Raw genomic sequence first — 15,866 nt, forward strand, 5'->3', positions numbered from 1 at the left:
GCTACTTAACCCAGCAAGACTATTATTTAAAACTGAAGGAGAAATAAGGAGCTTCCCATTTAAGAAAATGTTAAACTGGTTGTTAACACCAAACCAGTACTGCAATAAATTTGAAGAGCTTACTTGAAGGAAAAGAAAAGAAAAAAGAAAGAAAGAAAGAAAGAAAGAAAGAAAGAAAGAAAGAAAGAAAGAAGAAAGGAAGGAAGGAAGAAGATAAAAGTCTAACAATAAAATGGCATTGCATACTTATCTACCAATAATCACTTTAAATGTGAATGGCTTAAATGCTCCAACCAAAAGACAAGGGGTAGCTGAATGAATAAGAGAACAAGATTCAGATATATGCTGCCTTCAAGAGACCCACTTCAGACTGAAAGATACACAGAAATGTTGGATATAAGTATTACTCCCCTAAAAGTAAAGGGATGGAAAAGATATTTCATGCAAATGGAGAGGGAGAAAAAGTTGGGGTAGCAATACTTATATCCAACAAAACAGAATTTAAAACCAAGGCTATAGTAAGAGACAAAGAAGGACATTACAAAATGATAGAGGAAACAATCCAAGAAGAGGATATAACCCTAGTAAACATTTATGCACACAACATAGGAGCACCTAAATATGTAAAGCAAATCTTTTTTATTTATTTTTTTTAAGATTTTTTATTTCTTTATTTTTAGAGAGGGAAGGGAGGGAGAGAGAGAGAGACAGAGAACTATCCATGTGCGGTTGCTGGGGGTCATGGCCTGCAACCCAGGCACGTGCCCTGACTGGGAATCGAACCTGCGACGCTTTGGTTCGCAGCCTGCGCTCCATCCACTGAGCTACGCCAGCCAGGGCATAAAGCAAATCTTGATGTACATAAAGGGAGAGATCTACAGAAATACAGTCATAGTTGGGGATTTTAACACCCCATTGAATTCAACAGGACAATCAACAAGGAGACAGTGCCCTTAAATGGCACACTAGATCAAATGGGTTTAATTGATATCTTTAAAGTATTTCACCCCAATGCAGCAGAATTTACATACTTTTCAAGTGCACATGGAATGTTTTCTAGGATACACCACATGTTAGGACACTAAACAACTCTCAATAAATTTAAGAAGATTGAAATCATATCAAGCATCTTCTCTGACCACAATGCTATGAAACTAAAAGTCAACCACAAGAACACTGAAAAACACACAAGGGCATGTAAGCTAAATAACATTTTATTAAACAGTGTAGAGGTGTACAATGAAATCAAGGAAGAAAGCAAAAGATCCCCCGAAACACATGAAAATGAGAACACAACAATCCAAAATCTGTGGGATACTGGGAAAGCAATCCTAAGAGGGAAATTCATAGCATTACAGGCCTATCTCAAAAAAAAAAAAAAAAAAAAAAAAAAAAGAAAGAAAAAAAAAAAAGAAAAAAAAAAAAAAAAAAAAAGAAAAAGCTAAAATAAAAAGCACAATGAACAGGGCTGGCTTAAAACCTTTTACTAAAGAAGCTATTGGCCTGGGGCATAACTACCACCATGATCTGCATACTTAGAATTAATGATAAGATCACCCTGTGGGATTATTTTGTTTACAATCCCTTTTTTCATCCACAAGACTATGAAATTATAATCAGTACAGGCAAGATCTGCTGATGAATGCTAAATTTAGTATGTGAAAGTTTAAGGAGAAATAGGGTATTTGTATGCCCTATAAAAGTATCTCCCTCATAATTATTATTTTTTAATTATTGTGATGATCTCAACATGTGTCTACTTCTTTGATACTCCTTCCTCCTAGGAGATAAAACTTAATTCTCCTCACCTTGAATGCTTGCCAGTTAGTGACTTGATTTTAACTTAAAGTGTAAGGAAAGGGAAACACTAGCAGACACACTTTATCCAAGTGATTGTTGTTAACATTACCAATATAAAGGCATACCGATGGCATGTACCCCTAGAATGATGAGATGAGCATATCACCTTTATTGTATTTGTTCAAAAATTTTATAACCTCAGTATAATTATGAGAAAATATCAAACAACCCCTAATTGAGGTATACTCTATAAATTACCTGCTCAGTGTTTTTTAAAACTGTCAAGGACATTTAAAACAAGGAAGTTTGAGAAACTGTCACAGCCAAGAGAAGCCTAAGAAAACATAACAATGAAATATAATGTGGTATCCTGTAACAACAAAAAAAAGACATTCATGCAAAAATCTGGGAATTCTAAATAACTTCTGTATTTCAGTTAAAAGCATTGGCCAATGTTACCTTCTTAGTTTTTTATAAATGATTGCATGGTTACTTAAGATGCTAACATAGGAAAGAGCAAGGTCAAGGGTATATTGGAACTCTGGGATATCTTTTCAGTTCCTATCTAAGTTGAAAACTATTTCAAAATAAAATTCTTTTTAATAAGATAAGAATTTTCTGTGATGGTAGACTCGAAACACATGGTAGACACATAAACACATATATTGACTGTTGTGTTGTCTTGTTCAAATGCACATGTATCTGTGAAGTTTTATGCCGTGAATATATTGTATGGAATTTATGGTTAATTATGCTTTTTTGATCTTGAAAAGTTGGAACATATGTTTCACCAGGAGCCAAATCAAAAGTTTTTATGATTTTGCTTTTAATAGAAAAGTATAATGTGATATGTCATTTCTCCTCATGTTTATCAGTAATATATGTGAGTATAACTCACCTGAATTTGAAGGGAGTTATTGTGCTGATTAAAATGGTTGGTTCAACATTGAAAAAAAAAGAACCTTAGAAAGGAACAATAGAGTAATGACAAATATCACAAATAGGGCTACTTTTGCCTGTTTATAGGACACCATTGATGTTGTCTTTTGTGTTCTTCATCTCATCACCATCCATTGTGTTATCATTGTCTTACATGTATAAATGCATAGTATGAGGCTATGTCTTATGTGTATAAATGTACAAAGAGACCTGCCTTGAGCTAGAAATGATCTTACTAGGTAAAAGATATGAGAAGCATAGAGGAAGATGTGGCTAACTCAGGTGACTCAGGTGGGCTGCAGGTTGGCAAGACATGTCAAAAAATGATTAATAAAACCTTGTTAGCAAAGTGGGAGAAAATATCCTATATAAAAGAAATAGCAGGTACTAAGTTGCAGAAGTAAATGTCCATGTATTACTTGAAAATGTTTTCCTGAGGTATTATACAACAGTGTTTAGAAATTCAAGCTCTGGAGTCAGAAAGATTGTGTCAAATCTCAGTTCTGCCACTTCTAGCTCCATGACCTCAGCCAGCTGCCTAAACTATTTGGACTTCAGTTCCCTCATCCATAGCATGTTAGAATATGGAGCTAATTATGTTACAAGGCCAGCTATAATAGCACTGGTCCCAGGGGAGGATCAGCTGAAGTCTCACAGCTCCCAGAGATTCCCCTTATATTGTTATGCTTAATCAATGGTATAGCCTCAAGCTGTACTCAGCAGCCTGGCTTAAGTTCCCCAGGGTGGGGCAGAATAATTACTGCAGGTGGGGTATTTGTTCCACTCAGGCTGATGCCACTTGGAGAGGAGTTCTCGGCTCAAGAAAGATAGCCTCTGCAGTATGGGAAATGACTCAGTGCAGGGATCCCGGCAGCTGTTCCTTCAATTCCTTTACCAGAGCCACCAGCCTACTCTGCCCTCTTTCTGCTGGAGTGCAGGATAAGTGGCTGCCATCAAAATTTGTTGTGCTGGCCCTTTCAGAAGCTCTCTTCATTTCTAGTCATTTCTCCCTGGAAAACAGAAACCCTGCTGCTTTTAACAGCCAGATGTTATCTGGGTTCCTTTCCTGGCTCTGGTGCTCTAGGCTGGGAGCTCAGCTTGGAGGTTTAGACCCCACACATTTCAGGGGGACCGCCCTGGCTGCTGAAATATCCCTCCAGAACTTTAGCTGCTGCCCATGAGAGCCCAGGCAGCCCTCTTGTACCTCCTCCACACGCCACCAGTCACGTTGTGGTGAAGTGGCTTCTGCATTTGAAAGGCTTCTCTCCAGCTAGTGTTCAATTGATTATTCAGTATAATTTCTCTATAATTTAGTTGTAATTCCAGATTGGTCCAGGGAGGAGGTTAGTGTAGCTTCCACTTACTCCCCTGGTGTCTTGGGTCCCATTTTTCTTGTTCATCTAGGTTAACTGCCTTTGAAATACCAGAAGTAATACCCCTTGAGGAGGAGGCTAGTATTTAGTCTTAAGAAAGTACATAATCTTGTTGACTATCCTGTAATCCAATCACCCCTTCACTTTCTCCAATCTTGCTTACAGTCTCTCTTTAATTACAAATACATAAAAGATGCTGCACAACTATTTTCTCTAGCATTTGAAATCTTGCTCCTTGGCATATGCTGTCTGTTTGTCTCAAATACACTCTTCTAAAAATTCAAAATTCTCTACAAGTTTGGGCATTTCTTACATCAACAGTTCTAATGGTGGTTTTCTATTTCTCCCCATTTATTCTATTTTTTAATTTCTCTGCCTTAAAATGATTTAAAATTATTCTGTGAAGAAGAGTTTTCCTTTCTCCTATACTTTTAATTCAATCATTTATACATAAGTATGCTTTTGGCTATTTAACATGTTTTATTTATTTATTTATTTTTAAAATTATATGTTACTGACTATGCTATTATAGTTGTCCTGATTTTTCACCCTTTGCCCCTCTCCACTCAGCAACCCCAACTCCCTCAGGCAATTCCCCAACCATTGTTCATGTCCATGAGTCATGCATATAAGTTCTTTGGCTACTCCATTTCCTATAATGTCCTCTACATCCCTATGGTTATTGTGTAATTACTCATTTGTACTTCTTAATCCTCTCCCCTCTTCATCCATTCCTCCACACCCCCTCACATCTGACAACCATCAAAAGGCTCTCTGTATCCATGACCCTGTCTCTGTTCTTGTTTGCTTAGTTTTTTAGATTCAATTGTTGATAGATATGTCTCTTTTGCCACTTTATTGCTCATTGTTTTGATTTTCCTCTTCTTCTTAAATAAGCCCCTTTAACATTTCATATAATAATGGTTTCGTGATAATGAACTCCTTTAGTGTTTTCTTGTCTGGGCAGCTCTTTATCTGCCCTTTGATTCTAAAGGATAGCTTTGCTGGGTAGAGCAATCCAGACTTCAGGTCTCTGCTTTTTGTGACTTAGAATATAGTATATAATCTAATACTGATTGTTCCTGTTTAGGCCACTGGGGGCTCTTTCAATTGGATCTTGTTCACTTTTGATATATCCTTATCTTGCTTCTTTTAAAGCTCTTCCCTACTCTCTGGTTCCATAGAACACTGAAGTTTCATCTTATGTCTTCCTTAACTCAGCTCTAGAATTAGCCATTTCTCCAAAGAGTGTTGATTTGTTTTATTGGATAATGGTATGTGAAAATGAAAGTCCTGGGCAATGGATTTGCTTGTTACATCCATCCATGTATCTATCTACCTATATGAATGTGAATATGTGTCCATCCATGCATCAATGTATCTCTATACATCTGTATCTCTGTATTATATACATATCTATTTATCTACCTATATATCTATGTATCTGTATCAATTGTATCTATCTATCTTAAATAAAATTAAAAAAACCTGAATTTATACTGATATTCCCACTTCAGTCTGGCACCACAGGGTTTATTCTAGCAGCTCCCCTTTATTTGTAACTTCTCTGACAGTTTGAAATATGGTTCTCATTATCTGCAGTGAATTTCCTTATTTGTTCCACCTTAATATACAGATAACTGAGTATCATTGATAGTATTTATTATAAAATAAATACCACACTTTAAATTAGAGGTAGAAAAAACACATATTTTGTATTCAAGTCTCTATATTCACGTCTTGAACTTAAGGTGACAGCTGTGTTCTATCCACTTAACTAACTCCTTTTCAGGAAACAATCATGCATTTTCCAAGTATCATTCTTGAGTATGCTTATGGTAGATTGTAGAGTTGTTTAATCTTGTATACTTTAGAGCTTATTGGGTGCACTAAGAAAATTCACATTAATCAACATATTTTATGCAGACAATATGAAAATAGGGCTAACATCAAACAAAATAACATGCATATACATTTTGTGTTTCCAAGAAATAATCTGTCATTTTCTTTTTTAATATAAGAGTAAAAACTGTTCAATAGAGAATATCAGACAAGCCCCATTCCCTACTGTGCTCACTACTGAGCAAATACAGGGAATAAAGTATAAGAAAAGGTCAACAATGAAATCTTTGTCTCTCAGAAACAGGGAAACAAAATTTTAAATAAAGAAAAAGACTGGTCACTGTTCTTAGATAAATTCCATGACTTTCTGACCACCTTTAGTTATTAAAATTCAATCCAGCCATGCTGTGGCTGGAGTGACTCAATGCATGCAGCATGGCCTGTGAACCAGAGGGTCGCTGGCTCAATTCCCAGTCAGGGCACATGCCTGGGTTGCAGGCCAGGTCCCCAGCTGGGGATGCATGAGAGGCAATCACACACTGATGTTTCTCTCCCTCTTTCTCCCTCCCTTCCCCTCTCTCTAAAATAATAAATTAATTTTAAAAATAAATAAAAATCAGTCTAGTGTCATCCAGTATCATATCTGATTTATACCTCCTCCAAATTTCTGCCCCACTGAGCTACAAGGTGTGAAATATGGCCAAGAACTGGGGAAGAAACATGGCCTATTCTTCCATTGTTGCTATGAACAACAATGTTCATAGCATTTCTCCTTTTTTCTCCTTTTTTTCTTTGTTTGTCTCCTTTTTTCTTTGTTAACAGGCTTAATTTACTTTCTTTTTCTCATAAAATTAGGTGGCAGCCTCAAATCTCTTCCTTTTTGTATAGCTCTTTCAGAGTGGAAAGCAGGATTGAGAGTTAGGAAAAGGGATCATCTTAAGAAGCCAGACAAATTTCAGAGTGGTCCTCTTTGTGTTGGACTTTTTCAAAGCTGCTGACTTTCTGTAATGCTGACTGGCATTGAGAGGCAGTCAGAAATATGGAATTCTGACCTAAAAGAAGTAATATGGGGTAACTGGCCCAATCAGATCTCTTCTCTTTAAGGGATAAAATGAGACAGACAGTGGTGATTATTTGTAACAGAACCAGAAGTCAAAATTTACATGGAGAAAAACAGTGACATTAATTGTGTTCCTCTAAGAGCAAAGCACCAGCAGTTATTAACTTTTTTCATTTCCTACATCTAGATGGTCAACAAATCCTTTCCTTTCTTTTCCCTCCTCTCTGTTTCACCAGTTTATATTCCTTCATCTCTGTTTCCTTTATTGAGGCCGTGATCACTGTCTGCCTCATAAGTTGGTTCTTTTATCTTTGACCTAGGTGCCCTTCAGTTCATTTTATACACTGAAGCTAGGATGTAGAAAAGATTATGTCACTCTTTGGCTTAAATGCCCTCCACATACTATCTAAATGCTTAGTGCTGCTCACACTGTTTCATCTGCTGGTCCTTGCTTATTTTTCCAGCACACCATTTTCTCCCTTGTTCTATGATTGACCCACAGTGAGCTTCTAGTGGCCTTTAAAAAAATCACTGTACTTTTTCTTCTGTAAATAAAAAGCTCCTTGTTCCCTTTAACTTAAGTACCCTTCCTTATGTCACCTTCTTCCAATCCCCTTCACCCAGATAGACATTACTCAACCTTTAGATTTCAGGCTATAACATAATTGTAAAAAAAAATCTCTGATTTCATATTCTATGTTAGATGTGTGTTCTGTGTGCTCCCCAAACCTTCTGCTTTACTTGTCACTTTCTCCCACCAGCACCCAAGCTATTTGAAGGCAGGAACAATGTCTTGTATATCATTATATCTTTTGTCTCTAACACAGTATGTGATGCCACAGTATATGAGAATTTAGACCCCAGGATTACAGAATGGGTAGTAATATACCAACTATTAAAAAAATACTTCAGACAATCTCAGCCTCATATTATTACATATTTAAATCATGCAACCCTCTTCCCCAACATCCCACACTCATTCCTGGCTCATAAGCTATGTTCTGATTAGAATTTGGCCTCCAGTCTATACCCTCAGAGAGGGTATCCATTGATTCACAAATCTAAGCATCTCATTCATTATACCTTCTAGACATGAATTTCATAATGAATGAATGTCTGGTTCTCTGATCAGGTACTGTGTCATCTTTTGGTGAGGACACTGGTTTAGAGTTTGAGAGCCCATGTTATTCCAACTTAGTCACTTACAAGTTGTGTGAATTTGGGCAAGGGATTTACTTCCATGAATGTTAGTTTCTGTGTCTTTAATATTCAGAATTAAATTCAATAATTTAATATGAAGTGCCTTGCATTAAGTAATTTTCAATAGGTAGTATTTGTTATTATTGTAGCAGTTCCATCACTCCTTTTATGTTTCATTAGTTTGAGTTCACTCAGGAGAGGTAGACAAAATACTGAGAATGATGAAAGCTCAACTCAGATCAGGTGATGGCAACCAGTGCTGAATGGTGTACTCTTGCAACACCCTGTCTCCTTGCTATTTCCCTAAATCTGGAATGACTTCAATATAAGGAGACAAGACAGAAATGAAAATGTAAGCTCCCAGGTAAGGCTAAAGAGAAACATTAATCTGGAATTCGTATTTTAAAAATGAATATAAGATTTTTATTGTTTTTGATTTAAAAAATCAATCAGTAAGACAGGGAAGATTCCTCACTTGCCCTCCCACCCCACTGATATGCAGAGGACATCATCCAAGGCCAAAGATCATCAAATTGGAATTGGGATTCAAATGAGACTTGATACAAAGCTGGGGAAACAAATTTTAATTTCACAGCTTTGAATTTAATCTAAACAGACTATCTATATTTCCCTTTTCAATGATTCTTTCCTGAGGTTTTTCTGTGTCTTTTTTTTCCCTTCATAGTTTAATTTCATACTACGTAAAAAAAAAACCCTTTGTATCTGTCTTGCACTGAATTTGCAAAAACCATTAAAGCTGCAAGAATCCTCTTCATTTTCAAAGTTTGCAAAACTCCACCTTCATTTCCCAGTTTATTCCTATACCACTGAACATCAAGGTCATCATCTCTTCACACTGTTCAAAGGATATATGCGGTCAAGGGATTTTTCAACCTCTATACAAACTGATCTGGCTTCTTGACAGCCAAATTGCATATTCACCAACAATCTCATTTTTAGTCAATATTCTGTATTTAGTCAATACAGATCTTATTCCCCAATTCTGATCTTATGTATTATCTATCTATCTATTTATCTATCAATCTTCTATCATCTATCTATCTATCATCTATCTATCTATCATCAATCTGTCATCTATTTATCATCTCCAGGTCCAATATTAGGTTTGGGGGATGCTATAAAGATGATGGACATCATCTCTATTTAATTAAATATGAGGTCATATAACTTATGGCTGCTATGAAATGATTGCTACTGCTACATATTGCTACTAGGAATTGATTGCATCTTATATGCAACACACAGGGAAGTCAATAGATGATATTATTTTCATTATTTATTTTGAAGAGAGAGAAAGAAAAAGCTACACCAGTGACCATTAAGGCACAATCCTGGTGATATCATGGGTAGTGTTGGGAATAGGTACTGTGTTAGAACCTTTCAAAATTCATCCCCAAAGAGCTCTTTTACTTTTCCCTCTGATCTTTAAATTGTTTTCACTCTATCAAAATGCTTTAAGTAATAAGTCATTCAGTGTTGCTTCTTTTCATCTGAAAGGAAGGCATAAATGAAGAGATGTCAGAGCTTTATCATTGGGGAAGCAGAGTTGCCACCTAGAATTTGCAGATTTTCAGCTAAAGGTATTAAAATTGTCATTTTAGTTAGCACATCTGTTCTTACACTGGATAAATACACTATTCCTGTTTAGCTTCTTACAGTGGTAAAAAAGGCTACTGGCTCTATAGTTTCTCTTTAAAAGCCCTAGATGTCAAGCAGTCCTCGTTTGGAAACCAATGACTTACAGGGCAAGGAGATGACATCAGAAAAAAGTGGAAAAATATATATAGCACCATGTTTCTAGTTAAGGAGAATATGATTCCATGATTCCCTCAACAACTGATCAGTAAATGGTACTTGCCATCAGGGAACTTCTTCCTGAAATGTGTGGTCCTTTGAAATTTGGCCACCTGATTTTATCACTTTCCTGACACTGGATTTGATCACATTCCTCCCAGGGTAACATGGTGTTATAGTCATAATCCATGCTCTTTCTCTTAATTTCATATCTGAAATGTTTTCCTAGTTTACTTCTTCACTTATTTCTTTTCCACCACTCTAATCCCTTCACTGTACCTTTCAGCTTCTACCATGATCTCCCTTTTTATCCATCTTCAGGATCATATGTCCTTTCCCAAATGTGAGAACTGATTTTCTCTTCCTAATAGCTCTGTTTAATACCTAATATTTAACCCCTCCATTCTACAGGTACTGGTTTCTACTACTCTTAAAAATGTCATGAACCAATATTTATATTTTAACACAATTGTTTTTATCACAATCATAATAAAATAGATTAAAAGTCTCTGGAGGTATGGCTAAAATATTCATATGCTGAAGGTGTATGACGTCTGTGCTTAAGGAGACTCTGCTCCAGAAGGTCATTGAGAGAAGAGGTGCCTTGGGCAGCATCTGCCATTATGTGGAGTGAATTGTAAGCATTTTAGCTCTTAGAATCTGCATAAATCCTAAGTGGCTCTGATTAGATCATCTGCTTTTCAAGGGAAAAACAAAGAACTATTATGGATAGTTTTAATGGCTGGGTTCCTTAATTCACCTCCATTCCTCAGAAAACTGACCCTTACATCAACAGTTATTTCATGAATATAATGCCATCTTTGTCATCTAAAATATCATTTCTTATAAACAGATAATTAACAGTCCTGTGAGTGATTCTCCTTATAAGGCATGACTCTTGTTTGGCATCCATACAGCTTTAGCCTGACTCCATATAATAAGGAAGTTAAGAGTCTGGGCTTTTGGTCCAAATTGCCTGGATTCAAATTCTAACTCTGCTCCTTATTAGCATTGATTATTCCACAAATGTTACTATAAGCATAAGAACCTATAGACTAGTTGGTGAAAGAGTAAAAGATGAAAAATTTTGAACTGAACAGACAGACTTCAGAATACATAGTACTTTCTTGACTTTCAAACATTAAGAAAATCAAATACTTTTTTTTTTTTGCATTTCTCCCATTCTATTCTCTATCTGGGAATAGTAAAAATAGATAGAGTATACACATTTAAATCCTTAAGGGCTGGTCCTGTATGTGAAAAACTAAACAAATATTTCAGGCAATGGTTTTATGGGAGAGCTAACAGAAGCCATAAAAGATAGTTTGAAGTTTCAGGTAGCCACATCATCACATGCATATGTGGATGAAAGGGGACGTGTGGGCATGTGTGTGTGCACGCGCACGCACGAGTGAGTGAGTGTATTCTTGAAATTATATAAATGAACCTTACTTTAAAGGCCAATATCAAAGGAAATAAAAATCCCTACAAATATAAAATATGACATAAATGGTTGAAAACTAGTGAAAACACAAGATAGATACTTACACAAAAATGGAAGAAAGTGAACCAGGAACATTTTAGCTTACTATAACAATATTTGGTCCACAGCAATTTAATGAGTTTCAAGTATGAAATTAATAGATGAATTTCTCTTTTAAACTATTAGATTATTTGTTTGTTTGTTTATTTTTGATCCAGCTTATACCAGGGCTGAAAACCTCAATTTATGTTCATGACAGTGGGGATTATTTTTTTTAATTTACTTTTAATCATTGCATTTTCAATTGTATTTTCCCATTACCATTTATCCCCCTTATACTCCCCTGTTCCCACAATCACCACCCTGTTGTCCATGTCCAAGAGAACTTTTTCCTTTTGCTCAATCCCTCCATCCCCTAAACCTCCTCCTTATATCTGTCATCCTGCTCTCTATCTATTAGTCTGCCTCTATTTTGTTTGTTAGTTCAGTTTGTCACTAGATTCCATATACAAATGAAGTCATATAGATTTGTCTTTCTCTGACTGACTTATTTCACTTAGCATAATGTTTTCCAGGTCTATCCATGCTGTTACAAAACATAAAATTTTCTTTTTTACAGCTGAGTAGTGTTCCATTGTGTGTGGGAAAAAGTATGGAGATACCTCAAAAAATTAAAAATGGATCTACCTTTTGACCCACAGTGATCCCACTTCTGGGAATATATCTGAAGAAAACAAAAACACAAATGCAAAAGAAAACAATCACCTCTACATTCATTGAAGCATTATTTACAATTGCCAAGATATGGAAGCAGCCCAAGTGTCCATCAGTAGATGAATAGATAAATAGAAGAATTTAATAGAAATGTACTTTCAGTCCATTTGTGGCTAAAAACAATATGGGAAGTACTAACAAAAATGTTTTTGCTGTTTTATTTATGATTGGGATTTTCAGCCCTCAAATATCTCTAAATATTCAAAGAAGATACTCCGAATTATAGGCTAGCACAATTGGATAATCAGCTCTGGTGTACAGAATTTAAAAAAAAAACCCACAAAGCATCATTAATATCTAGTGAATGGTTAAATAAAAGACTAAGGCTAATGGTTAAATAAATAACTAAGGCTATAAACTCAAAGCAAAGCACCACATGGTTTATTTAAATGGGCACATTTACATCAATTTTTACTCTTTATTGAAAATCCTTAATTAAATATAGGTTTTGGAAATAAACAAGACTGGTAAGATGAAATGTCTAAGTAACTTTCAGATATACAAATAACAAAGCAATTTAAATAGATTATGTCTTTGCTTTGTTAAAAATAGAAAAGTGATGGGTCAAAAGGCAGTTCCATTTTTAGTTTTCTGAGGAAATTCCATACTGTTTTCCACGGTGGCTGCACCAGTATGCATTTCCAACAACAGTGCACTAGGGTTCCCTTTTTCCACAACCTCATCAGCAGTTATTTGGTGGTTTGTTTATGATGGCCATTCTGACCAATGTGAGGTGGTATCTCACTGTGGTTTTAATTTGCATCTCTCTGATGGCTAGCGATGCTGAGCATCTTTTCATGGGTTTCTGGGCCCTCTGTGTGTCCTCCTTGGAAAAGTATCTGTTCAAGTCTTTTGCCCATTTTTAATTGTTTTTTGTTTTTTTTTTTGGGTCTTCCTGGAGTGGAGTCATGTAATTTCTTCATATATTTTGGAGATCAAACCCTTGTCCAAGGTATCATTGGCAAATATGTTTTCCCATATGGTTGGCTCTCTTTTCATTTTAATGCTGTTTTCTTTAGCCATACAGAAGCTTTTTAATTTGATGAGGTCCCATTTGTTTATTCTTTTCTTTATTTCCCTTGCTTTAGGGGACATATCCATGAAGCACCAATTCAAAAGAACCTATGCACCCCAATGTTCATAGCAGCACAATAGCCAAGTGCTGGAAGCAACCTAAGTGCCCATCAGTAAATGAGTGGATCAAAAAACTGTGGTACATTTACACAATGGAATTCTACACAGCAGAGAGAAAGAAGGAGCTTATACCCTTTGCAACAGCATGGATGGAACTGGAAAATATTATGCTAAGTGAAATAAGCCAGGTGGTGAGGGACAAATACCACAGGATCTCACCTTTAACTGGAACATAATCCACACAAGAAAAAAGCAAACAACATATAACCAGAGTCATTGAAATTAAGAACAATCTAACAATAGCCAGAGGGGAGGGGGGAGGGGACAGTGGGGAGAAGGATTTTTAGGAACTACTATAAAGGACTCATGGACAAAACCAAGGTGGAGGGTGGAAGCAAGGGAGGGAGGTGGATTTGGAGGAGGTGGGGGGAGTGGTGGGGAGAAAATCCAGACAACTGTAATTGAACAACAATAAAATAATGTAAATTAAAAAAATAAAATCTAAAGAAAAGGGATATGCAATTTGGAAATTCTGAAGGTGTAGGGCCTCCTAGAATTCAGATAGGATTTGTTTTATAGCCCTGGCTCTCTTTGATAACATCCCTATTATTCTTGCAGAGTTGAGGAAGATAATTAAAGAACATTTTATCCAGTGTCTTTCTTTCCCACCAACTCCCTTTCTGACAGGGTCTATACTCTTTGATAGAGCCAGATATTCAAGCCAAGTATCCTCCATTTAACAGAAACTATGAGAGTGGTTGATCATACCTATAATCTTTCTTCCATCAATAAGATAACCACACATTTTCATTTTCACTTTTTGGATATGATTTTTATTGACATAACATCGAGTCTGTTTTCATAAATAACTGGGCACAGGTGATCATTTGTTCTATTACATTTATTATAATCACCATGGGCACCCAGACTAAATTCTCTTTTAGTGTATATAGGTCAGGCAAGTTGATGCTTAATATTTTTGTGATGATGATTAAGGGTGTTGAATAAAATTATGCAAAATGGTAACTTGGCTTTGGGGCATTTCATTTGCAGACAAATTTCATTTATGGCAGAAAAGAATAGTCTCCAAGTTCAATTTACTATAGTATATCAATCTTACCTTTACTCATAATAATAATGTAACAATATTCCCAGGATAATTATAGAGTAGTAAAAAAATTTTCTTTGCTGGTAATAAATAAAAGCTAAACAAAAATATTTTGCCAACTTAGACTGTGTTAATTTATTAAAACTTTTTATTTTTTTACTTTGAAGCTCAAACTGCTTTGACATTACATGTAAGCATGCATTTTAAACAATTCCCTGTGCATTACTTACTTGTTTCAGCTTCTTTAGATCTTCATCAAGTTCTAAGTTGTCCAAAATAACAGCAACAAACAAACTCAGGAGGATCTATAAAATGGTTAAATAAAAATGAAAATGATCCACATGCCATTAGGTATCATATTATATATGATACAAAATATCTACCTGAAATATACATCATATAGAATGCATTAAATGAAAAATAGACATGTAATAGTGAATCACTGCATAGGTATTTAGGTATTTATCTCAAGTACATTGAAGGAAGTAATATGTTAATTGAAATAAACAATATACATATTAACTTGCTTATGAAGTGAGTTTAAAGTGAAAATTAAGAAAAATTACAACTCAATAACCCCATTTCTAAGATAATATCAAAAGAAAATATCTTCTTTATCCAAAGAAGATACAATTTTTATTTACAAGGTTTCTTGGTAGTTATTTGTAATAACTAAATACTGGAAATAATATCTAACCTTATTTAAATAGTTAATACAGTTAATAGAGATCCCTATTATGCCATTAATTAATGTCATTAAAAATTCTCTTTCTGGTAGCTAGTTTTGCAGAAGTCCTCCCGATGTTCACACTTTTGTGAGTCTCTAGAGTTCCCACCACGATGAGTATGGCTGGTCTGTTAATCAATAGGTTATGGATATCATCACATGTGATTTGTGAGATCAGGTGATAAGAGACATTGTGGCCTTCACTATGCTCTCTCTTGGGTCACCCACTCTGGTGGAAGCCAGGTACCATATCATGAAGACACTCAAGGAACCCCAGGGAGAGGCCCATGTGGTGATGAGCTAAGGCCTCCTGACAACAGCCTTGAGTGACCTGTCTTAGAAGAGAATACTCCAGCCCCAACAAAGCCCACAGCCCCAGCCAATAGCTTGATTAGAAGCTCATCAGACATTCTGAATTAGAAACACCATCTAAACCTGTCTCAGATTCCTAACCTGAAGAAACTGCTTGAGATAATAAATGTTTATTATGGTATAAACTCTTAAGTTGTTCATAATTTATTATCTAGCAATAGACAATTAATGTACTCATAAATTTTAATTACTATTGAAAAAATGCTTACAATATTAGATAAGAGTATGTATGGTAGAAG

The 15,866-nt window shown here is 35.6% G+C and overlaps 1 protein-coding gene across 6 annotated transcripts in view; it reads right to left on the reverse strand.

The window, feature by feature from the left end:
• The window catches only part of NALCN (sodium leak channel, non-selective), a 367,092-nt gene that overhangs the window by 123,531 nt on the left and 227,695 nt on the right, over positions 1 to 15,866 (reverse strand). For all 6 annotated transcript variants that reach the window (XM_036011432.1, XM_028526407.2, XM_036011431.1 and 3 more), the window contains one exon: positions 14,759 to 14,833. In XM_036011432.1, the coding sequence (XP_035867325.1) occupies positions 14,759 to 14,833 (75 nt within the window). The remainder of the gene's footprint in view (positions 1 to 14,758; positions 14,834 to 15,866) is intronic.

This window comes from Phyllostomus discolor, chromosome 11 (assembly GCF_004126475.2).
Source record: "Phyllostomus discolor isolate MPI-MPIP mPhyDis1 chromosome 11, mPhyDis1.pri.v3, whole genome shotgun sequence".
NCBI lineage: Eukaryota > Metazoa > Chordata > Mammalia > Chiroptera > Phyllostomidae > Phyllostomus > Phyllostomus discolor.